This window comes from Tyto alba, unplaced genomic scaffold (genome assembly GCF_018691265.1).
Source record: "Tyto alba isolate M040663 unplaced genomic scaffold, T.alba_DEE_v4.0 Super-Scaffold_41, whole genome shotgun sequence".
NCBI classification, from domain to species: Eukaryota; Metazoa; Chordata; class Aves; order Strigiformes; family Tytonidae; genus Tyto; species Tyto alba.
In genome coordinates this window covers 3,534,318-3,544,625 of record NW_024881317.1, presented here as the reverse complement: position 1 = coordinate 3,544,625, position 10,308 = coordinate 3,534,318, and the positions used below count along the sequence as shown (strand labels likewise).

Genomic DNA, 10,308 nt, shown 5'->3' with positions numbered 1-10,308 from the left:
AACTACTGCCAGAACCGAGAACCCATCTCCACGGTTTAACTCCCCCGAGGAGCAGCAGGTGAAGCTCCACACACAGCACCGATGTGCCGCTGACACCTTCAGTGCCTCCTGTGCCAAGATCAGGTACCTGGAAATTAACACCAAGCAGCAGATGGAAGCCAGGTTTGAATTCCCAGCTTTCGGGCGGCGTTTGGGCTGTCCAGACCGGCACAGTACTTCCTCAGCATTTCTGAAGTGCTGGTGATAAATCCAGCGTTTCACCCAAGACCTCAGAGAGCTTGGATTCGCTGGCACGACACAGGATGTCTCCTTCCAGCCTGCCTTCCAGCAACTGCACTGTCTGCTTCTGGAAACCATGAGCGTTCTTCAGCATCTGAGATATTATGTGGTCAAATTTTTCCAGCATCTGAGATATTATGTGGTCAAATTTTTCCAGCATCTGAGATAAGTGGTCAAATTACACAGTGTGTGGAATGCCGCTTCCTCTCTTTGGGGGCCTGATACCCGTAAGTGCCTGATAACGCAGTTTATCATTGCTTAGTTATTGTGCAATGACTAATTGTTCCCCGTTTACTAGCTCCATACTATTTATGATAAGACAGACTGCTCGCCTGCCCTTCTTCCCCCATCTGCTTTCCAAGACAAACTATGCTGGTTGCTTTAATCTCTTCTCAAGCAGAAGCCACTCCATCCTTGCTACCCTCGTTTATATTTTTATTTTTTTACTATACCATTTCAACAATGCACCCTGAGATGAGGTGGCTGGAATTGCAGTGTGTCCTAGATGCTACGAAACTGAGGATTTTCACTGGGCTCCCCAAGCAATATTGTTTTCTGGAGCAATTGATTTTTATGTACTGATTCTCAGCTAGGAAATGACCTTGGTATTTAGTAGTATTTTCTCAAGGTGCAGGAATGTAAGCACCTCAGTTAGGATGGCCTGACTCATTTCTTTTACCTGTAACAGCACTTTCTCATTAATTTTCCTGTGTTTCTACTGCTGGAGATGGAGGCATCTTCCATGTCTGAGAGAAGAAAGCCCTAATGATGAGTAAAACTGACATGAAAATGGGAATGAATATGCACAGCACTTACCGCAGCACAAAATTTCACTTTCCTTACCGATCCTTCCCTCATCTACCCATCTGACATAAATTCTGTCATCCCGTTTCCAAGTAACTTACATGCTTTCACTGGCATATAGGAAACGTTTCCAAATTCTCACAATCCATGTTTTAAAAATTCCTAGTATCAAAGACTGTAGGATATTCTGTGACTTAGATGCATAGGGAACTTGTGTATATAATTTACATTAAATGAGAAACTGCACAAATAAACCATCTTTGTGTTGGGAAAAAGGATGTTCTTAGTAGAAAGATAAAATATTTGAATTCTTATGTTATGGGAGAAGATAGTTCTTTAAGTGGTTATTCTGACCCCATGGTTTACAAGAAAACATTCTTTAAATTATAATCACTGTTAAAACAAAGCTGTCCATAGAGTAGACACAGAAATTAGCTTATCAAACGCTACACTGGAGCCAGCAGAAAATCAGTGGCTGCAGTGTCAACAGTCCATTCTGCCCCCGGCATTTTTCTGCGTTATCTTCGCACTGAGGCAAAACGGCCAATTTACGGTCATGAGGGCCAGGGTTACGCGTCCATCGCCACGGTGGACGGAAGCCAGGGCTCGGGCTCCGCTCCCCGAGCCCGCTCGCCTTTCCCTTGGCGCGGTGAAGCGCTCGGGAAGCGCTGCCCTGAGGCGTAGCTCAGCCCTTGAGGGAGCGCAGCTCCAGCGCCCGCCCCACACCAAAATGGCGGCGGCGCCGCTGCAGCCCTGAGGGGCGTCTCCCCCCCACACTTCCTCCTCCCCGCCCGCCTCCTCTGCGCGTCATCGCCCGGCGCCGGAAGCGCGGCGATGCCGGGCCGGCTGGCGCGCGCCTGGCTGGCGGGGGTGAGGGTGGCGCCGCCATGGCGGGTGTTGTTTTTCGGCACCGACCGCTTCGCCGTCACCGCGCTGAGGGCTCTGGGGGCGGCCAGGTACGGCGGGGGGGGGGCGGGGAGCGTGGGTCGCGAGGCGGTCGATGGAGGGGAACCGGGGGGGAGGGACCGTGGGGGGGGTGTCACTTCGTGCGAGAGTCGTGTCACTCCGTGTCTCTGCGTGTGTCTCAGGTGTCTGCGTGTCTCTTGTGTGTCACAGGGGGCTGCAGGTGTCTCGTGTCTGCAGGTGGCTGCGTGTGGCGTGTGCCTGCGAGTGGGAGTGTCTCTGCGTGGCATGTGTCTGGGGGGGGTGCCTGCGTGGCGTGTGTCTGGGTGTCTGTCCCGCGGAGGGGGTCGGGGCTGGACGCGCTGTGGAAGGGCGCTGAGGCGACCCGGCCTTCGCCTGCGTGAGCCCTTCCATCCTCGCCCACGCCAGGGAGCCCAGCGGGGACTCGCTGGTGTCCAGGCTGGAGGTGGTGACGCTGCCCTCCTGCCCATCTGGCGACCTGCCTGTGAGGAGATGTGCCCTGGAGCTCCAGCTGCCTCTTCACGAGTGGCCACACACGGGACCTGCAGGGCAGTTTGACGTGGGTGTGGTGGCATCGTTTGGACGTCTCCTAAGTGAGGACGTTATTCTGCAGTTCCCATAGTAAGTGACTTGACAGGGCATCTGTCGCTGCTTCGTTAGCAAAGTTTTTGAGTCAACACTTGAGACTTGTGGCAGGTGAGGTCAGCTTCTTTCCTGGATTCATCTGCCTAGCCTTAGCCCGACTTCTGTCGTTGTGAGGTTCACTGTCATTCTTTAACATGTTGATGTAGACCCATGCAAATGTTCAGCGTAACATGTTTACCTTTATTCCTCTCATCTCCCTTTCTGTGTTCACTGAGAAACTGAAGGTTATATAGTGTGAATTTTCCCTTAAATGCATATTTAAACCAGTAACACTTTAGAAGGTTTGAGTTGTTAATTCTTAAAGTAGTTTCAGTGTAATAAATATTGCATGCCCATTTACATATGGACTCAGCTTCAGGTACTGTTCCTATTCTAACTCTGAAATATTTCACTTCAGCGGTGTGCTGAATGTCCATCCCAGCTGTCTCCCGCGATGGCGTGGTCCTGCACCAATAATCCACACAGTGCTTCATGGTGATAAAGTGACTGGGGTGACAATTATGGAAATAAGACCAAAAAGGTAAGTTCGGTTTACTTCCCAGAAAAACTTACTGTTTCTGTTGCCTCTCAGGACTTTAAACCATCACCACTTAAGTTATCATTTAAATCATTTTATGTGATTGCTTTTTTTTTTTTTTAATGCACCTGTATGTTTAATATTAAAATTTTAAACACTTAGAAGCTTTCATCTAACCATATGAGACTTGCCAATAATACAGTATTTTAGTGAGTGCATATTTGCACTCTAGACTCCAGTCCTGTTCTCTAATTCTTGGCATTATTACAGGGAGCAGACAGAGAACAGTCGTACAGCTAGGTGAATAGGCTTGGTATGATGTAACAAGGGATTTGGTTTTCAGACTTGAGAGTCATTTTTAACCTTCTGTAAATGAAAGAGAGGCCAAGCAATTGCCTGTCTAGGGATGGGAGAGAGATTATGTTTTAGTTTCAGCACAAACTCTGGCTTAAAAGGCTCGTGAAAACACATTATCATAGTTATCTTTGCTTTCTTAGATGCTTGTCTGGTAATAGATCTTAGGAAAATGCAAACCAGATTTCTCTTGAATGTTTCTTCTGAGATCTCATGCTTCTGAACTGTAAATTGTGCATTCATACCAATCTCAGCTTGCTGAGGTGAATCTTGCTTGCCAAGATTTGTCTGATATTCTTTTCCCTGTGTTTTGTGAACCAAACATTATTTGATAATGTGTGAAAAATAAAGTTTTAGAGGAAAAAAAGGGTAATTAGTAACTGAGTTAATATGTTGAATGTAGACTTTCGAGCTGCTAATTGAGTCATAGCCTGTATATTTTCTGCCTTACAGGTTTGATGTAGGCCCAATTATTAAGCAAGAAGAGTTTGCTGTTCCCCCCCACTGCACTGCAACGGAGCTGGAAGTGATGTTATCAAAGATGGGTGCGAACATGGTAAAGTCATGCAAGCTAGTGTCAATTCTGATGAGTTCCTTGCTTTTAACATGTGTAAACAGAATTCTTTTTAATCTTGTTCTGAGTTGACTGCAACTGTTAAGAGGAGAGTGATCTGAAACAGTGTTGGTGAGCACTTTGCCTTGCTGAGAGGAAAGCTGAGTGGTATGTGATAAGCTGTCAGTGTTGGTCCTTTGCGTTGCTGTTCTCTTTCTGTTCAGTGAAGAACTCGAGTGCTTTGTATGGAGGCAGTGCAGATTCTGCTTTCGTTGAATGAATATCTACTTTTTCGTCTTGATAATCAACTTTTGTCCTGTTCTAGGATTAGTATCAGAGAGGAGATCATCCATAAAAGAATACTTGGTTTTTTAATTATGGTTCAGTGGGAAGGATGCCTTTAGCGTGTTTGTGTGTATGATACAAGTCTTCTGAATATAGTGACCTGATTTTCTAAAAGCTCACAAGAAAGTTTCACTGATGAAAAATTAAGTACTGTATTTGTATGTCTTGGATTTACTGTTAATAAATGTACTCTACTTAGCTTTGCTAATACTCTATACAAAATTTAATTTTCAGCTGATATCAGTTTTGAAAAACTTGCCTGAAAGTTTAAAAAATAAAAAAGAGCAGCCAAAAGAAGGAGTAACATTTGGTAGGTACACATCATACTTAATGCAACTTAATAGTTTTCCAACTGATAAAATTAAAAAATAAATTTCTTCCTACTGTGCTGCGTTGTAGTTTTTAAAATATTTTCTCAACATGATCTCCTCACTGTCTTCTCTGGTGTAAAGTCATACAGAGGGAAAAATGCTTCAGAATTCTTCAAACTTACTACATTAACTTTTTTTCCAGTTGCCTGCACAGTATCAAAATCACTAGTGATGTCACAAAATCTGAATGAGTTATTCTTCATGGTTGTAACACAGACAGAATGTTACAGCTGTGCTAGTAAATATATGTTACCAGTTTGCAGTGCAGTGGGTAAATAAGAGGACAACGGAGAATAAGGTGTAAATAATCTAAATTGAGGTTTTTACAAAATCTTTTCTCCAGTTGTTGTCGAAGGTACCTGTGGCTAGATGGTAAACCTACCTTGGTCAGGATAAAACCAGGTTTAAAATAGGATAAAATAATACAGCTATTTGTTTGCAGAAAGATGCAAAACAAAATATGAAGTCTTCTAATTTATTTTTTCCTCCTAGCTCCTAAAATATCCATAGCTAAGAGTTGTATAAACTGGGAAGAGCAAACGGCTGCACAAATAATACAGCTGCATCGTGCAATTGGAAGTATGGTAAGACTGGATTTTTTTTTTTTTTTTGACCCTTTTCTGTCCTCTAGCATGTTTTGAGTTTGGTGTAGATATTTTACTAATGACTAAAACTCAAGTTTAGTTATTGTAGTCTCCAAAACCTAGCATGGGTTTTAAAATCCCACAATAGTTTAGCATTAGAGTTGGAATTAGTGTGGAGGAGAATTTTCATGAGCTTGATCCTAAGTGTGAAATCAGCTCAATAGTTTTGTATTGTTTCCTTAGTTCTGAAATTTCCACTGGTGCATTTGAGAGGGTTTCAGAACGCTGTAGTGACATCCTTGCATGACAGCAGACAGTGTAAACTGCTACAGGAAACGGCTACTGTAGCTGGTTGTTTAACTCATTATTGCACATGCTAATGGTTTGCTCGTCAATGAGATGAAGAAAGGAAAGGAAAACTAGATGTAGTAAGGAAAATCTCTTATCTGGTCATATACCTAAAGTTTTTCTTTAATGTTATTATCACAGGTATCTTGCATGAGAAAAAAAAAAAAACAAAACAACTGTACAGTTGCCTGGAAATGGTGAAAATATTCTCAATGTGTCATCTGCTTCTGTTTCCAGTTTCCTTTGCGGACAATCTGGAAGGGTACTACTGCTAAACTTCTGGATTTTGTGGAAGTGGATAATATACCTGGTTTTGCTGGTATTTACTTTTAAATTAATGTGTTACATTAAGTTTTCCTTTCTTTTCAAACATGGACTTGGAGATCGTACACAATTGTACTAACCAACAGCTTTAAGTACTGCTTTCTGAAATTCCAGTAGAACTGTCAGTGTCATACATGCTTAGAGTGCTTCTGTGCCCAGAGATGAGCATAAAATGGATTTTAAGGACATTCCTGCCTTGTAATGATGTTGAGCAAGCAGCAGGTGTAGTTCTGTGAATCCTGAGATTGGTGGATTTTAATCCTCCAGTTAGTTAGGAGATCCTCTTCTAATACCATTGTCTGGGGGTCTCTCGTGAGGAGAGCTGTTCCTGGGGACTATTCCCTAAGCTGTTTTCTGTAGTAGCCTGTGAGTCTCATGGGCTGAGTGCTGTGCCAGAGCATACTGGGCTTGATGGCTTTGTGGATCAGATAGGGAGCAGAGCCAGAAAGTTCTGATTCTACCCTGCTCATTTGGGTGTAACAAAACACAGAACACAATCAAATATTTTTGAGCAAAATAGTGACTGAAGATGATTATCATGCTTCAGAGAGATATAAGTGTTTCAAACTTTTTTATACTTGTTGACATAAAAATGCAAGACAATCTTTCTGTGCTTTTAGATCAAATATTAAATGGCTGTGGAGCTGTTCCTGGTTCACTACTATACCATAAAGCGTCCCAAACGCTGATGGCTTGTTGCAAGGTAGGCTTTTCCCATTTGTTTTATAGTCACTGCCCCAAAGATGAGGTTTTTAGTATTTGTGTGTTATGTAACTTTGTCTTAATTGGCCCTCTTTATTCACTGAACTAGTATAGATAGGCATCAGTCTTTTTTTATATGATACCTTGAAGAACTTTCAATTTCCACTAACAGGCTTTTCACTAGTAGGCAAGAATTTGAATTGTAGTGTAAGCATGATGACATTAAATAAAATGTATTCTGTAAGCGAGCCTTGTGAGAGCTAAAGATAATATTGAAACATGAAGAATCTTATTGCCAATTTATTTTTATTTTTAGGAAGGCTGGGTTGGAATCAAAACAGTCATATTAAAGAAGAAGCTTACAGCAGTTGACTTCTACAACGGATATATGCACTCTTGGTTTCAGCAGAACTCAAGGACAGTTCATCAGGAATGTAGATTTCAAACACTCAAACTTAGCACGGCAAAAAAGACTCTGAAAGAGAGGGAAATATTGTCACAGGATAGAAAATAGGTGTATTTTAAAATGCAGAAGAAGATGTCTGTAAGTTAATAGTAATATAAAATATTTCAGTGCTCACCTGTAACACTCAATTTAGTTAAGGGACTTCCTCCCAGAGTGTTTGATCTTACTGTCATCTGTGTGTTTTCATCATGGGTTCCTGATGATACTCACTTCTTTTTCCCCCATCAAGGAAGAGAATCTGTGTGGATGCTGAAGATAGTGATAAATCCCTGTTTCTGCTGTTGAGTAATAAATTTATTTTTATACATTGTTTTCAATTTTTTTGGAGGACTTTTGGAATACTTTTCTTCAATTATAAATTGTGCATAGTTACTTTAATCTGGAAATATTAAAATTCCATGCTTCTCTGTAGTTCAGAGATTAGTGTTTACTGAGACCCTTAGATTGTCTAGTTAGTTTCTTGCGGACTCTTAAACTACCTTTGTATCCCCACATTGAGATGACTAACTTAAGCATTAGCTGGGAACATCCAGAGAATCTTTTCCTGTTCATAATAGTTTTCTTAGAGTCAACTACACTTAACACAGCACATCCCTTATTTCTCACTGGAATTTGATGCCACGTCTTTATATAATACCATACCTGGAGCTGAGTGGAGCTGGTCATATGCTTTTGTCAGAGTTGTTTGCTGGGTGGGGTTTTCTGGGCATTCTGATGTTCCATCTAATTAACCTGCGCAGTCATTGCCAACTGTGTGACTACCTGTGTCTTCCTGTTTATTCTCTTTATGTAGTTTCAGTCTACAGGTGTCTACTTCCAGTGTGCTGGAATTCAGTTTCAATAAATCTTCGATTTAGAAAGGGGATAAATGGAATATTCCTAATCCATTCTAATCTGAGATCCAGTTCTCTTAGGACTGTCATGGTTATTTGGGCCTGTTGGCTGAAAATGCTGTAGTAGTAGGTACTGTTTAACATCATCCATGAATGCTAGCCAATTGGTTTTAGTCACCTGCATGTGATGCAGGCACATCATTTTGTTTCCTTTTAAATCCATAAAAGAAAAATTTACTGTGTATATTTGCTTTTCAAGTGATTTGTTTTAATCTCATTGATTCTGTTTCTAGTCTATAAACGATTTCTAATCTATAAATGTCATTCACCTTGTTCATTAGATACTTTTGTTTAGCTTTTCAGATCAATTTCTTAGCTTTCCTATTTAATCATATTGATTGCTATTTCTTCCTTCTCCATTTCGTTTTCATATCCTAGAATGTATCCCACTTAATATTTGTGTGCCATCCATCCAGAAGATTTATCTTCTACTGTCATACTTTCTTTTTGAGAGAGGTTTTTACTTGATGAGTTGTTAATCTAATCCAAGCATTTCCTCAGGCTGTCTTTGTTAATGGCATGTATAAGAAGGAGCGTTTCATGTGAAGAACCCCAAAACTGGTGACTCTCTTACTTTCTTGTCTTAGCAGTAATGTAGCACTCTGAGGATAACAGCAAAACAAAGACTGGCTGTATCTTAGGACCTCATCTAGTGTTATTTGCTCGATTTATTCCTGCTTTTTCTGAATAATACTGAAGTAAAAGCAGAGCCACTGGTGCTATTCGGACTCGAGGAGGCACTGTTCTGTTAGCTTCATATTTACCGCATTATCACTGAAATTTTGTAAGCCTCAAAAGAAGAAATTTCAGGGGTTCTGTAGACTTGGTGTTACAATGGTTCTGTTTTCCTCATGCTCATCGATAAATGCCAGCACATCCTCTTCCACACATCCTTTTGGTTCTTCAGACTTTTCAACACATTCATGTCTTTTCAAGCAATTAAGTCTGGAACTTAAAGTTCAAGTCAGGTGTTGAATTCATGGGACTTGCATCAAGGTGACAGGAACTTGATGTGCTCGAGTGTGACTCGCTGAGTGAAAGAAAGCAAAAAGAAAATACAGAAAAATGTGTCATATCACATGGATTAAAATGTTTCTGAAGAAGCATCTGTTAAAGCAGATGCTGTGGTATTTTTCTTTAATTGACGTTGATCCAACAATTAATCTGCCTCTGACAGGTTTTCCAGAACATATGATCCCTCAAGAAATCCAAGCCTATGAATCAGAGTAAAAAACTGGAGACAACAGCAAGGTCGAAGTCAGGCTCCTGTGGAGAATTCTTTTTGTCTCTGACTGCAGACTCAAGGGTGAAATTTGTGCAGCAGAAGTTACAAAACCAGCAAATTTGTTCCCAGGCAAATGTATTTTTGTATTTTGCTCCCACCTACTACTCGCAAGTAAAGGTTGTGAAATCATTTTGCTTTTACTCTGCTCAGATCAGTCTATGACAGGTTAGTTATCACCTTATGCCCATAGAAGGGATGGTGGGTGGGTGAGTGGGGTTCTTCTGTGTTTGTGGGGATGGTGGGTGGGTTTGGGGTTTTTTGTTTTGTTTTGTTTTTTTTTTTTTTTATATCACTGGTCTCAGCTGTATAGCTGCTTGCCTTATGTTTTCTCTGCTGGAGCTTCTGGGGAATTTTTTTATCAGTTATTTTTAAAAAACATTCATAGGCATCCTTAGAATCCAAATATTCAATGTTTGCTGAGAATAATAACATTTTCTCTAAAGCCCCTTCCCCATAGACGGTGACATTTTTGACACTAATCAGCTGCCTGGTAGGGGTCTGGCCTCAGACATTGATTGTATCAGAAGTTGAATTAGCAGAGAAATTAGTATACAAAAAAAAAAACCAAATCCACCCGCCACCACAATTTATAGATAAGCACAAATGATAAAGCATTTTGGACTTCTGAGAACTGAAGTATTTGAGTTATTTGTTAGCATGGGTGGACCCAACTTTTCTGGTGTACTGAGTCCTCAGGCACTGGAAGATTGTTCATTATGATCTGACCAAAATGAACAGTGAGATGTGACTCCCACAGAAAGAACTGTATCAAAAGTTCAGGCAATTTAAGCTCAAAAGTTTTTAGATGACCAAATTTAAATCAACTGCTTTGTTCTAGGAATAACTTCTGAGGAAAATTCCTTCAAAGTTCTTTAACTCCTTTGCTTTTTGTTTCTATCCTTTGCATCTCCAGA

The 10,308-nt window shown here is 41.1% G+C and overlaps 1 protein-coding gene across 1 annotated transcript; it reads left to right on the top strand.

Moving 5' to 3' along the window:
* The first annotated feature begins 1,909 nt into the window (after nt 1-1,909).
* On the top strand, nt 1,910-9,523 carry MTFMT (mitochondrial methionyl-tRNA formyltransferase). Its single transcript, XM_042804328.1, has 10 exons — nt 1,910-2,039; nt 2,416-2,628; nt 3,050-3,172; nt 3,977-4,079; nt 4,656-4,731; nt 5,285-5,376; nt 5,962-6,043; nt 6,669-6,751; nt 7,067-7,294; nt 9,287-9,523. Exons 1-9 carry the CDS (start codon nt 1,918-1,920, stop codon nt 7,262-7,264), a joined length of 1,092 nt encoding a protein of 363 aa, XP_042660262.1. The 5' UTR covers nt 1,910-1,917; the 3' UTR covers nt 7,265-7,294; nt 9,287-9,523.
* Nucleotides 9,524-10,308: the final 785 nt, after the last annotated feature.

Coding starts and splice junctions, on each gene's coding strand:
- MTFMT (XM_042804328.1), top strand. CDS start 1,918: ATGCCGGGCCGGCTGGCGCGCGCCTGGCTGGCGGGGGTGAGGGTGGCG. Junction 2,040..2,415: donor AGGGCTCTGGGGGCGGCCAG/GTACGGCGGGGG, acceptor CGCCCACGCCAG/GGAGCCCAGCGGGGACTCGC. Junction 5,377..5,961: donor ATCGTGCAATTGGAAGTATG/GTAAGACTGGAT, acceptor TTCTGTTTCCAG/TTTCCTTTGCGGACAATCTG.